Genomic DNA, 12,931 nt, shown 5'->3' with positions numbered 1-12,931 from the left:
TGGAACGAAGTTCGTTTGTCGAAGTTCTTCGAATAGCTTGGAAAAATAATAATGGCCGAATGAAAAGTTTATTGGATGAAACTTGCTCGATCTTCTCTCGATAACTGAGTTGCCTCGACTTGATCTCGGGGATCCTGATGATCTTATCTTGGGAGAATCATCTTTTTTTGGTGGGGGAGAAATTCTGACGTGGTTCACGGTGATATTTCTTCTTCTGTTTGTTTTTCTGTCTCTCGATGTCTTTGTCGCGATGAAATGTCGCGAGAATGACTTGCTGTGGCTAACGTCTAGGTGTCTAGGCTTGGAATACAGGAAAGTGGCAGAAGCGAAAAAAAAAAAAAAATCTAATAAAAAAAAAAAAAAAATAAAAAAAAAATATCGTCGAAAAAGCGGGAATGAAGGAGCGAGAAGCGAGGTTCTTTTTTAAAAATAGGCGAGGAGACGATCAGTATCCACGGAATTGTTTCCCTTGCGACTCAGTAGGCTCGCTAGCGCTATGTCTTTTCGAGTTGATTAATTAATCGACCGATCTTGGAATATCGACGGACGGACTTCGAGAAGAATAGACTCGTGGCCGGGTCGAGAGAATTTCTCGGAATTTCGACGTTGATTTTTTTATTTTCATTACCGAATCTTTTTTCTTTTCTTCCATTTTTATTTGATTCTAAGATTTTAATTTTTAAGTTTCTATAGATCGTATGTTTTAGTATAGTGTTCTTGGTATAGCAATAGCTTTACAATTATTGCAAAAATTACTTTTGAAACTATTATCCTATTAATTTTAAAAAAATTTATTAGTCGTTAACTATTTAGCATTTGAGCAATTATGGAATATACAAATCGCTAATTATAAATATTTTTATAACGTAACGAAGAATAACTATTCTTTAGGTATCTTCACAATTGAAAATTTTTGTAACAAATCCAACGATGTTTCAACTTATATTCTTTTTTTTTCTTTTTTTTAAAAAAATTGAGAACCTACTTTAATTCTTTTCTCGAGAGAACAATATACAAATTTCTAATTAAGTAAGAAAATCTCTATTTTTCTTGTCATTTTTGTTCGTTTCCCTTCAAAAATTTCCTTCGGAACGCTTGCATTGACAAAATTCGTAATCATGGTCGAGTTAAAATTAAAAATGGGACATTGAAGTGTTCTCGAATTCTCGTCAAAATCATTTTCTTGGAAACAGCATGTACTCGTGTGTATGTGTATATATATATATATACGTACACCGCAAACGGTTCCATCGAAATTCCAAAGAAAACCTCGTCGAACCGCTTGTCAATAAACTAGCCTATTCAGTGAACAAAGAGAAACGCGCGTCTACGAGGGAAGTTTAGGATAATAAGTTGGCTGGATGGCTTCTAGTACCTAGAGTAGCCATTCGAATAGCCATTTGAGTAGCCGTTGGAGCCCTTGTAGGGAACAGAGTGTATGCTCCTGGAACAAAGATGGTCGAAATCGGAAGATGAGGAAAGTACTCTCCAAGGAAACATCCGCTTCCTCTCTTACTCTCATTTTCCTCCTATTTCCTTTTAACAAATCACCGCTTCGCGATTTAGGCAAGTGGATTATCGTGCGCGCTCGAGTTAGTAGTACTTTTAGTAAGAATTAGAAGGCGAATAGATGGCGATCGTAGATCGTCCAGTAGCAGAAACAGCAGCAGGAAAGTATAAATGGAAGATCGGTATTATTAGAGAGGTTAGATTCCTTATATTAGCATGCTGCGCGTTATTGTGTCCTTTCTTTTTCTTTTCTTATTTCGTGGTGGCGGTACGCCATGCAAGGACGATGTCCTTGTGATCGAGGCGGGGACAATGAGTGCGGGAGAATGAAAAATAAGATAATTGAAAAGAAAAGAGAGAGAGAGAGAGAGAGAAAAAAAAAGAAAAAATTAAGAGATAGAATATTATATATATATATATATATCTATATATATCTATAAATGTGAAACAATAGAAGAAGGTGGATTGTAATTTTTTTCTGTTGTTATAGATTTTTGTTGAAAGATGTTTGAAATTTTTTTTTTTTTTTGTTGATCATGTTGTTGATATTGTTGTTGCGTGTGCATTGTGTGTGTGTCAAGGTGCAGGAGATTCAGAGCTCCCGCTCACCGCCACCCACATCTACAACAGAACAGAAAACAAGACCACCGCCGTTACATACAAGGTATCCATTAGTATCCACCAGTATCGAAGATTTATTTTATCGCTCGCTCGTTCGAACGCGCGCACGATCGCTAGGCTCGCACGTTCCATGCAGAGGCAGCATTATTTTCAGACTGATTTATGGGTCAGACCGAATCCTCCAAGTGTCGCGTGAAGGGCGAGAATTTGCAGAGAAATCTACATTACCGACCAGAAATTTGGAATCTCAAATGCAATCTATAAAGTTCGAAGTTCGAAACAAAGTTAGGTTGGAATTACTTCGTAAAAAATTTTTTCGTAAAAAAAATCCAACGAAATTAATATCCATTGATATTTGTCACCCATTAACATAACTTCTGTAGTGACAAAATTAACAGTAAAATTAGAAGGGAAGAGAAGCGATTCCAAATTTTTTAGCGACAATGTATGTGAATATCTTCCCCCCTCTTTTCGTATGTAGAAATTATATTCAACTTTGAAACACGTTTCTGACTCTTCTCGAATATTTCGTTTAAAATCTCCTACTTTTTTCCGATCATTTATATTGTTCTTCTTTTTATTATATTTTTCTTCTTCTTCTTCTTCTTCTTCCTTTTAAATATTTTGCGTCAAAATTTTGTATCAATGTTCGTATTTTATGAACTTTATATCAAACGTGATCGTTATTTTTTTTTTTTTTTTTTCTTGACTATTAATTTCGTAAGTTTGGATTATATTAGACCGGAGGTTGCTACTAATTGTTAAGCGAGATTTACGAAGTTGCAAGACCGGTACACGACGTGCCAAATCATTCTCGTTCCTGATAAGTAAATTTCGTTTTTAATGAAGCGATGTCAAGCGTCGGAGATATCGACGTTTTTATTAACTCCAGGTATTTCCGTAAAAGCAGTAACTTCTTCGCTTAAATTACGTCTTTATATCATGTATTTTATGCTAGCTCGCGCATTCGAATTATTAAATTTTATACCGAGCAGGAAAAATAATACAAGTTTAATTTCTGAAAACTATCCGCTATTTGAAATACAGTCTATTTTAAGTCAAATTAAAGTAGTAAATAAATCATACGAAATTGTAATCAAACTTCGTAAAATCTTCGTAAACTAACTTGATTGTAATTTTTACCAAGTCGATTAAATTTGATTTATAATTTTTTTACAGGCACGATTATATATTTTTATTGTTATTCGTTCTTGAAATTTCAATTTTTTTTTTTTTTTTCCCCTTTTTTCGATATTACTAAATTCGCGTTTTACATATTAAAGTTTTTCTCTTTTTTTCTTCTTCTTCTTCTAATATATAATTATGAAAAAATTTTATTCACTGTAAAACAATTCAAAATTGAATTAAAAAAAATCGAACACCGGAATGCGCAAGCAATTTCATTTCTGTAAAGTAGAAATCGTTTCTTTTTGATAAAAACTCATGATGTAAAATGGATCTTTGAAATAACAAAGTATTCAAAATTACACAAAAATTTGGATCTGCAGGAATAATTGTCGATGCGTGTTTCAATTATATCGACGTTTCATAACTAATTTCAATTCGGCTGTTTCATTTCGACGACCGACGGATCGGCATTAAACGTGTTATCCGATCGAAGCCAGAACTTTCGCTTTTCAATTCTTTGCGATTCGTCATTTAAAACATAATAAATGTATGTGAAAACGCAAGATTAGTTGATAAAAAATTAATACGTTTTCAAATTGCTACTAATTTTGTAATAAGCATCTTTCTTCAACATTTTTCTGTAATTTAAAAATTCCTCTTACGTTTCTTCCCTTTTTTTATTAATCGCATATTCCAATCTCGTCTCTTTTAATTTTCAAACTGTCCACGTAATAATCGGATTAAAAGAAAATTTCTTGGAAATTCAAACCTCTTCGCATGGAAAGTGCTGCCATTTCCTCAAAAATTTCTCAATTTACAGAAACTTTATAGAAACTTTCTCGTGTCTGTGCATCGACGAATTCTTTTCATTGCTTTCGTTTCGCTACCGAGAAGAAGGAACGATTGACGAATCGTCGGTGGAAAATCATGTCTTAGGATGACTCACTAAATGAAGTACTGTCTTCGTTGGATTATCCTTTTTCGTCTTACAAAAGGTCGTACCGGTGACCCGACCGGTTTTCGAAGTGGTCCCTATGTTCTTGCTCGTCTGGGTCAATACACAATATGCCCGGCTAGTTCGTTTCAAATCGATAGATTTCGAACGGATACATTTTTCTCGTATCATATTAAACGAGGATGGATATTTTGGGAACAAGATTTCTGACTCGTTCGAATTTTTCCCTTCAAATCGATCGAAAATATTACCGTTGCCTTTCTAACGTTTTATCATTACGTGAATAATTTATGTTTTCACGCATAAAGAGAGAAGGAGAATTTTCAAAGAGAAAAGAAAGCTTGGAATTTTTACAAATTCGAAAGGAACAAATTGAAAATTACGTTATTCCAAAATTTACATTCGTTTCTTGTATCGCCATATCGTTGATTTTTCACTCGGAAATTATCGACGGTCATTAAGAAGAAAGGCGAAGACATTTCTTTCGAGGAAAGAAATCGAGTTTTCACACAGAAAAAAAAAAAAAAAAAAAAAGAAAGAAAGAAAAAGAAAAACGTCAACACGATGCACACTACGATTTACGAAGCTGTCAAAGCTGTCGAACTCTTTCTCGGAAAGGAAAGCGTCACCAAGCGTCACAAAACGTCCGTTTTTGTCAAATACGAATCCCGACGAATATCTTTTTCTCAGCAATTTTTCCCCGAGGAACTCGAATCTTCCTCCTCCTTCCTCGTGCGAAAAATGTATCCGTCACTGTTCAAACCGGAACGTCTCTCGGCACAACACGTCGCGACGGAACACAGACCGAGCACAGACACGTCTTTCATCTACTGTCAATCTTGGACGAGCGAGTCGTGACGAGTCGTAACGATGGAACCGGCACCAAGGGAAACTGATCGCTCAATCGACGTCCAGACATCTTCAAACGTCTCCAAACGGCGGGGAGCACAATCGAACTTCACCATAAATAAAAACTGTCCGCGAAACGGCTGTCATCGGACGGCCTGTCAGTGTCACGGGCACAGAGTGTACTACGTGCACCTTTCCAATTCCAATTCATTCATAATCGTCGCTCGAGCCGGTGAAAAACCGATCGCGAGCCGAAAGAAAGAAAGAAAGAAAAGAAAAAAAGAAGGGCGGCAGGGGGAGGGAAAGAGGGGGAGGGAGGGGAAAGAAACAAGAGAAGAAGAAGAAGAAGAAGAAGAAGAAGAAAAGGCACAACGAGGAGGGAAACCGCACTGTTAAACCCGGCACAGAGACGGAAAAAGAAAAAGACAAATTCTGATCGTCCCCCCGGATGACGTCCGATCGATGTCTGGGTCTACGCGAAAAATCAGCCCCTTGGAACCAGTCCCGTCGCCGAGCGGCGAATTAGAACAGGCTCGATAAAAAAAAAAAAAAAATAAAAGAAAATATGTATCTCTATACATGTATCTCTATACGTATGCCTATTTATATGTACGTATAGATACGTACATGTAATAGATACATGTGTATATATATATATATATATATATATATATATATACATACATATATATATGTATATATTGGAAAAGAATATTCCGGACAAAATGTACCTGTGCTGCTTGAGGTTGTCCTGCCGCTTGAAGGACTTTCCGCAGACCTCACAGGTGAAGGTCACGTCGTCCTTATGGCTGCGCTCGTGGATCATGAGGTTGTAGGGCTTCGTGAAGCGCCGCTGGCAGTACTTGCAGACGAACTCTACCGTGCACTTGGCGCGCATCTTCTGCCGGCGGCCGAACTCCCTGCCGTGCCCCTCTGTCTCCATCGGCATTATCGCGAACATCCTTATAAATTCCCACCGCTCCTTCTCTTGGTCGACTCTCTGTCTCCTTTCCCTCTACCTCCTCTCTCGCGGTCCTGCTAACGCCTCGAAGTCACCTCCCTTCCACCTGGTACAGCCTATAAGGCGTCTCTTTCCCTCTTGCCCGACAAGGGGAACGTTTTTCTCTCTTTCACGAGAAGCTTCCTCTCCTTGGGGTCCCTCTCTCGATACTCTTTTCCTCTCTCTCTCTCTCTCTCTTCCTTCCTTCTCTTTCCCTCTCGCTTGGGTGTCGCTGCTTCTCCTCCTGCGCAAACCTAGTCCCAACCGGCTAACTCCTTGCGAGTGAGATCACTCGGGTCTGTACCTCCTCGCGGGAACACGATCTCTCCCTCTCTCTCTCTCTCTCTCTCTCCGTCTCTCTCTTTCTCCCTTTGGGTTTTGCAGCTTGTCCTCCTTCTACCTGCGGGAAATAAAGGAGCAATGATTTTCGGATCGATTCCCGGAGACGAGATCCATAGCTGGCTGGGTGTGATGCGGGTTTGGAGGGTCTTCCGATTTCGGGGAAGAATCGGTCGGGAATCGGGTTTTGATTGGATGGTTGGCTCGTGGTTCCTCTCTTCCCGAGTTCGATTTTCACGGAACGTTGGATTTTTATTGGAATGGATCTTGCAACTGTGCGTGTGACGCTCGACTAACTCGGGTCTGTTAATTATACGACACCACTGTTGCGCGTAATTTGATAAATCACGAACTCGCAATAGGTAATCCGAGTTGAGCCTCGCGCGACTCGAGTCATGGACGATAGAGGCTGATAAAGGTAGGAAAGTTCCATTCTTCCATAAAAGTGTAAAGCTATTCCGAATGTAATAGAGAAAGGAAGGAATAAGTTGGAAGGAATAAACGAGTTCTCGATGTACGTATCTCGAGTGATTTCTCTTCTACTTTCTACTCATCTTCACTATTCGTGTCGAATATTCGAAAAGAAAAATGTGGGATCGGAGGCAAGCGCGTGAAAAACGGGCGCAAGGAATTGCTCGTCGAAAAGAGGGGTCCCGCGGAGCGGAGAGGCGGCAATAAAAAAGGCCCCCGGGGTCTGATCGCGCGGTCCGCCGCGGCCATTGTGCAGGAGCCACGTCCAGGTGCTACTGGTAGCGCAAGGTAAGCACACGGCGCACGCTCGAATAAAGTGGCGTGTCCGAATGAGTAATAAGCGTGGCTGGGCGTATCCCGGTTGGTTAGGCTGCCTAACGGCGGTGGGGCCTAATCGGAGCTGCGTGTTACGCACGAGTCTGCTCTAACCGCTTTTTGCTTCCCTCCTCCCCGTCCCGGCCGAGGCGCGCAACGCGATTTGTGGGCCCGTCATACCCGTCTCTTCATTGGGCCGACATTTTTCGCCTCGTTTATCGGAGCGAAATTTCTTTCCCCGGACACGCAAACGTCTCCTCCATTCGGGGAACCAACGATTTGTTATTATAGACGATGATCTCTTTGTACACTGTTTGTTGCAACAACTTGAGTAGCAGTTTGTTTGGATCTTTCCAGTGTAAAGTCATAACGTTTGTACGATTCAATAATAGGGATTTAGTTAGTTTTTAGAAATCGTGTGATTTTTGAGATAAGAATGAGAGTTCGAACGGATTAGTAGACGGCAGTAAAGCTTCTAAGGTAAGCTTCTATTTCATCCTTACCTAGAATCTGTTTCGAATGAATGAAGCTAGTTGCTCAATTATTTTAAAGCTACAACTTTCAAACGAATTTCGGCAGGGTTATTTTCCTTTTCGAATCGATAGACCTTCTTAGTATTTAGTCTACCTGTCGTTTACTTACTTCTGCTGACACTGAAGAATTATTCCCCCGATGAATTGAAATCCTATACCATTAATTCTACCGACGTCCAGGTAAATACCAGGTATAATATAAATATACAAATTTTTTCGCAGGGCACTTGCCCTTTCCGTAGACTGTTAAACACGATTTCTATACCCTGACGCATCACGTTTACAGGCTAGCAATATTTTCTCCAATTTCAACAATCCCTTCTCCCCTCCGATTTCGCCACGAACAATCGACAATGTCGAAACCTATTGCCAAGTTCGTCGGTGGCGAGGTCAAAGCCAATGTATGATAATGTATGATAATTCGATGTATATGGAAGCAGGCAGTTATAATCTCGTAATAAGGGATCCGCGAATCCCACGCAAGCGTTACGTAGCCATTTTCAAAGTTCAATTTCATCCTTCGATCCATCGCCACGCGGATGAAAAGGAAAAAAAAAAAAAGAAAAAAAAAGAAGAAATATCGACGAGTCAACCGTTTCTTTTCCCTTCCATCGAATTGGAAATATCAAACGCGCGGGTTCCAAGGTTTGGAATACCGGATGGCCGGTCCTTCGCGCTGGTCACGACGCTGCCATCGTAAAATACGATTTCGATTCATCGCGGCGAATAATGGAGTTGTTTAGGGCACTGTGAGGTGAATACAATCGTAGCGTTGAACCCGGGCAACCGAGATTTCTTAATCCTGTTAGACACGCGTGCTGCAATTCGATCAGGCTGTCGCCGTTCTAAGAACACCGATGCTAACACGAGTGTCTCACTCGTGAACACGGGCACGTCCGCGCCGAGGTAAGGGCACCGTGTACCGTACTTGTCATCCCGCCCAAAACTTATCGTCTCGGATCGGACGTGGAAACTCGTGATTCGCATAAATCCAATACGTTCACGAGGTGGAAAGTTTTCTCGGTTGGAAAAATGACGCTTCTTAGGTAGCCATGGTAGGATAATAGGGAGCTCGATAAAAATTTTTTCTACCAGCCGGAAGAACTATTGCGAATACAAATCGGTGATATTCGTGAGTAAATTTTGGAAGGAAGGGAACGGGTCGAGGCGGTTAACTGTATTTAAACGTCTCCGCGAATTCGCATCGTGCTCCCCAAAATCCTGAAACGAAATAGTTGCCTGTCCGATTCTGATTCCGAAGACGCTTAAAAAATTTAGAAAAACTTTAGCTATAGAATCTTACCTCCCTTAATCCCTAATTCCACAATTCACGTCCTGACCAACCTCTTAGAAGTGTATTTCCTCGCGTACGACAAATGTACAACGTTTCCATCCACGATGATTTTGCAAGATGACAGCGGAAGAGGCCCTCCACTGTTCAGAGGAGCAGAAAGGTCGCTGCTTGACGAAAGGGAAAGGGATCCTCGCGACAGTCGGCGAAGACACAAGGCCCCCGCGTTTACGCTCGGTCCCTCGCGAGCAAAAGGACGGAGGGCACGGATGAAGAGGCAGCCAATCAAAGAGAGGACTGGGTTGGAGCCAACCAAGAAGCTCGGTCGACGTGCGTGCACCCGTTCTCGTATGTATGGTGGAATAAAGAAGGGAGCAGTAGCCTTCGTTCGTTCGCCGGTAGCCAACCAAAGAGGAGCTGCTACCGTGCACCGCCCTACCAGCGACTACCGGTTTTCGGCCAGTCGCTACCGAATCCTCCACAGAAATCCACCAAGCGGAACCACACCCTCTGGATCGACGTGGTCACCCGCCACTGGAGAGTAACGAGGTGGAAGGGCCTGTCTGTCTGGGAAGGGCCACTTCCTATTACGATTCCTCGCTTCCACGTCCAATGGGATCGGAGGCATGGAGGTGAATCTCGATGGTGAATCGAGACAATTCCTTCGAGCGGATATGTTTGATCGGATCGATTGAGTTTGGGACTCTTTCACAAAGAATCCTTGTTCTTGAGAAACAAGTCGAAGGAATTTATTTTGGGAAGGGGATTAGAAGAAATTAATGAATTTAAATTATGCGCGGAAAAGGGGTAAGTATTTTGGGAATAACGATTAATTCGAAGTTTGGAGCGTACGAAGAAATTTTTCTGTTCACAAGTAATCAACTCGTTTCACGATTTTAAACACGAATTTTAAATCGTAATTTAGAAATTTTCATCTCGTACGATTAATTAACTTCTCTAACGAATGTTACAGCAACGCTATCCAGAGGTTAAGAATAAACGGCCGAGAGGGAGGCACAGCGTTTGAGAGCGTTCGACGAATAAAAGATTCGGTACAGCGTAGCCTGGTAGCCAATCAAAACGAACGAGCTACCGTGTACCGCCCTGTGGCACGCTACCGGTTTTGGGCCAGTCACCACGAAGACTCGAGAGACATCGACGAATGTGGACCACACCTTTTCCCGCCCGCGCCGCACGATGATGAAGCGGAGCGAGAAACGACAATCTCGAAAAAAAATCGAAAAACTCGATCCCTAATTTACGCGCGAACTTGATTCGAATTAACAGAGAGAGAGAGAGAAAAAAAATCCGAAATTTAAAAAATTCAATTCCCAATATTTAAGCGTATACACACACACACACACACACACACACACACACACACATACACACACATATATATATATACATTTGTAAATACAATGAATTATTAATTCGAAATCGAAACGAAAACGTAAACAGCATCGATGGTCGAGGCTCGAATTCGAATTCTGTGTGGCGAAAGAAAAAACAAAGTGTCGCGGGAGTAAGCGTGTTCGAAGAGGAGGGAAGGGAAAAAAAAAAAAAAAAAAGAGTCATCAAAGTCGCACTTACCGGTCGTAGCGTACACCCACGCTCGTTCCCTCGTAGCGTTCCCTCTCACGCGGCTGTTTGCCGGACTTCTGGTCAAATAAACGTGTCCCCCGTTGCGGAGAATTCGTGCGAACTGGGCAGGCGAGAATGATCGGTTCTCGTTTCTTATCCCGGTTGTTATAGGAGCGAGAGAAGGGAGAGGAAGGGATGGATGAATCGTGGAAACTGGTTCGTCGGTTACTCGTTGTTATATTCTGGTCCCTGGATATCGTATACGTTTGTCGGGATATAATACCGTCTTCCGGGCTGACAGGTCTGGACCGTTTGGGTGCGCGGCGTCGACTGAAGCTCCGTTTGCCCGCTCGGTTCGCTGGTAGCCCGAATAGGTAGGCACACCAGAAGACGGTAGGACGCGGTGTGTAACCGCCAAAGGTCTCCTTCGTCGTCGTCGTCTCGCTTCTTCTGGTTGGAGAACCGGGAGACACCTCCCTACCGAACCCAACTCACCGGAGAGATGCCCACCAGTTGTGTCGTTTCGTTCGTGTGAGCCTCTCTCGGGGTTCTCTACGGAGAGAAACGCTCCAGGATCTTCCTTCCTTGAACAACGCTGCCTACTACTAGTAGTAGTAGTAGTAGTAGGAGTAGTAGTAGTAATGGTAGTAGTAGTGGTGGTAGAGCGCGGAAGAGGAGGCGAGCGGAGGAGGAACGGGAGCAGAGGAAGAAGAAGAAGAAGAAGAAGAAGAAGAAGAAGAGGAAGAAGAGGAAGAGGAAGAAGAAGAAGAAGAAGAGGGAGGAGGAGGAGGAGGAGGAAGAGAAGGCTGAACGAAGAGGCTACGTTCCTTATCCTCGAAGAGAGATTGCCTCTCTTTTCATTCTAGGTGTCCTTGTCTGGCCAGTCTGCCGAATAGCAGCGCGGTTATTCACAAATCCTTCGACGACGCGGCTTCCTGAGCTCCTGGGAGAGTGCTCATCCGCCCTCCCCTTCCTCCAACTGTCCCTCAACTTGCTCCCTCTCTTCCATGATCCCTACCACCGGCCTTCGGATAGGACCGCCCTCGTAACCGTTGCACCGCATCCCTCTTCGCCCACGCGAGAGACCCTTTTCGAAACGACCACGGTCTTCCCACTCTTTCCGTGAATACCGGAGAAATACGCTTTCCTTCGTTTCTCTCTCTCTCTCTCTTCGCGTGCTTGCCTCTCCTCCCCCTGCGGGGGCGGTAGCCAGCCTAGGGTTACAAAGGAGGTAGCGGTTCCTATCCTAACCATCGCGACTCAACCCTCTCTTCCCTCTCGTCCAGCATCTAAAGGAATTAAAATTTTCATTCATTTCCGCTCGAGCCAAGCTCGAACGAAGCTTGTGGAAATTCGAAAATATTCCAATCGATTGCCCGCATGTAAGTTTTTTCTTCCTTTCTTCGAAGATCGATTACATTTACTACCAGCGCTTCAGAAATGACGGTACGTAATGATCCACGCCGTCATCCTGGAGATGATCGAAAGAGAGGGAGATCTCGTCGTGTGTCAATCTGCTCGCCCACGCGAAAAAACGGATCACCTGGAATCGGTTTCCTGGAAGAGGATCCGCGGGAGCGGTGATCTCTTTGTCTCTATATCGAGGCCTCTCTCCCGAGGCCGACGGGGGAACAGTGACGAAGGTGTGGGAGGAGGAGGAGGAGGAGGAGGGCGGAGGTGGAAGGAGCGCGCAAAGAGCGGGGGCTGACACGATGCCGCGGGGGTTCCCAGGGCACGTGGGAAATGCACAGTAGTCGATGTCAATCCCCCCACCAGGCGGCGCGAGGCCCCCGTCAGGCCCCACCACGGGGCCTCTGCCCGGGCCGCGGAGAGCCATCGCCGCCCGGCGTGGCGCCGCCCACCGGGATCTCGCGGTGTCCCCTGATTGGACGATCCGACGGGCTGTCGCCTCCCTCGCGGGCCACCGGGATGATCGAGTGGTGGAAAAATTCCACGGGAAAGGCCCGCTCGATCCGTTGGCAACCGAGCGCAGGAGAAGACCAGTGAGCGATCGGCAACAAAGAGGTACCGCCGACGTGCCGGTTGGAATCCGATTTTAGCCACTGTGCTTCTTCGGATCTTTTTTTGGATGAAGATGACAACGGGAAGACGATGACGAGGAAACGACTTTTTTTTTTCTTTTTTCTTTTTTTTTTTTTTTTTTTCGAGGAGGAGAACTCGCTCGAGGGTCCCGATCGAAATATTTTTGGGACGATAAGATGGAAATAGGGGGCGGGGGGGGGGGAAGGAGGAGGAGAGGATTAGGCTTCTCGGATCTTTGTTTTCGGAAGGAAATCGTGACGACACCGAAGGAAGGAATTTACCGAGGGAGAGAA

General features: G+C 43.6%; 1 protein-coding gene across 2 annotated transcripts; it reads right to left on the bottom strand.

Moving 5' to 3' along the window:
* Positions 1–634: 634 nt before the first annotated feature.
* On the bottom strand, positions 635–11,021 carry drm (odd-skipped family member drumstick). 2 transcript variants are annotated; one of them, XM_086914213.1, is made up of 3 exons: positions 10,605–11,018; positions 5,794–6,462; positions 635–1,444 (listed from the first exon to the last, which is right to left on the bottom strand). In XM_086914213.1, the coding sequence occupies exons 2-3, from the start codon at positions 6,021–6,023 to the stop codon at positions 1,369–1,371; spliced, it is 306 nt and encodes a 101-aa protein (XP_086770339.1). In that variant the 5' UTR covers positions 6,024–6,462; positions 10,605–11,018; the 3' UTR covers positions 635–1,368. The 2 variants fall into 2 exon arrangements, with proteins under 2 accessions (XP_086770339.1, XP_086770340.1); XM_086914214.1 differs by lacking the exon at positions 635–1,444 and adding an exon at positions 1,899–2,130 and having other exon boundaries at positions 10,605–11,021.
* Between the last annotated feature and the right edge of the window lie 1,910 nt (positions 11,022–12,931).

Source organism: Apis florea, unplaced genomic scaffold, assembly GCF_048593485.1.
Source record: "Apis florea isolate Af1SG1 unplaced genomic scaffold, ASM4859348v1 contig_3585_pilon, whole genome shotgun sequence".
Taxonomy (NCBI): domain Eukaryota; kingdom Metazoa; phylum Arthropoda; class Insecta; order Hymenoptera; family Apidae; genus Apis; species Apis florea.
This window is presented reverse-complemented; position numbering and strand designations above follow the sequence as displayed.

Excerpts from the sequence above, each read along its gene's own strand:
- drm (XM_086914213.1), bottom strand. The coding sequence starts at position 6,023 with ATGTTCGCGATAATGCCGATGGAGACAGAGGGGCACGGCAGGGAGTTC. Across the intron at positions 1,445-5,793 it reads GACAACCTCAAGCAGCACAG|GAGCATACACTCTGTTCCCT; the intron begins GTACATTTTGTC and ends TCTTTGTTCCAG.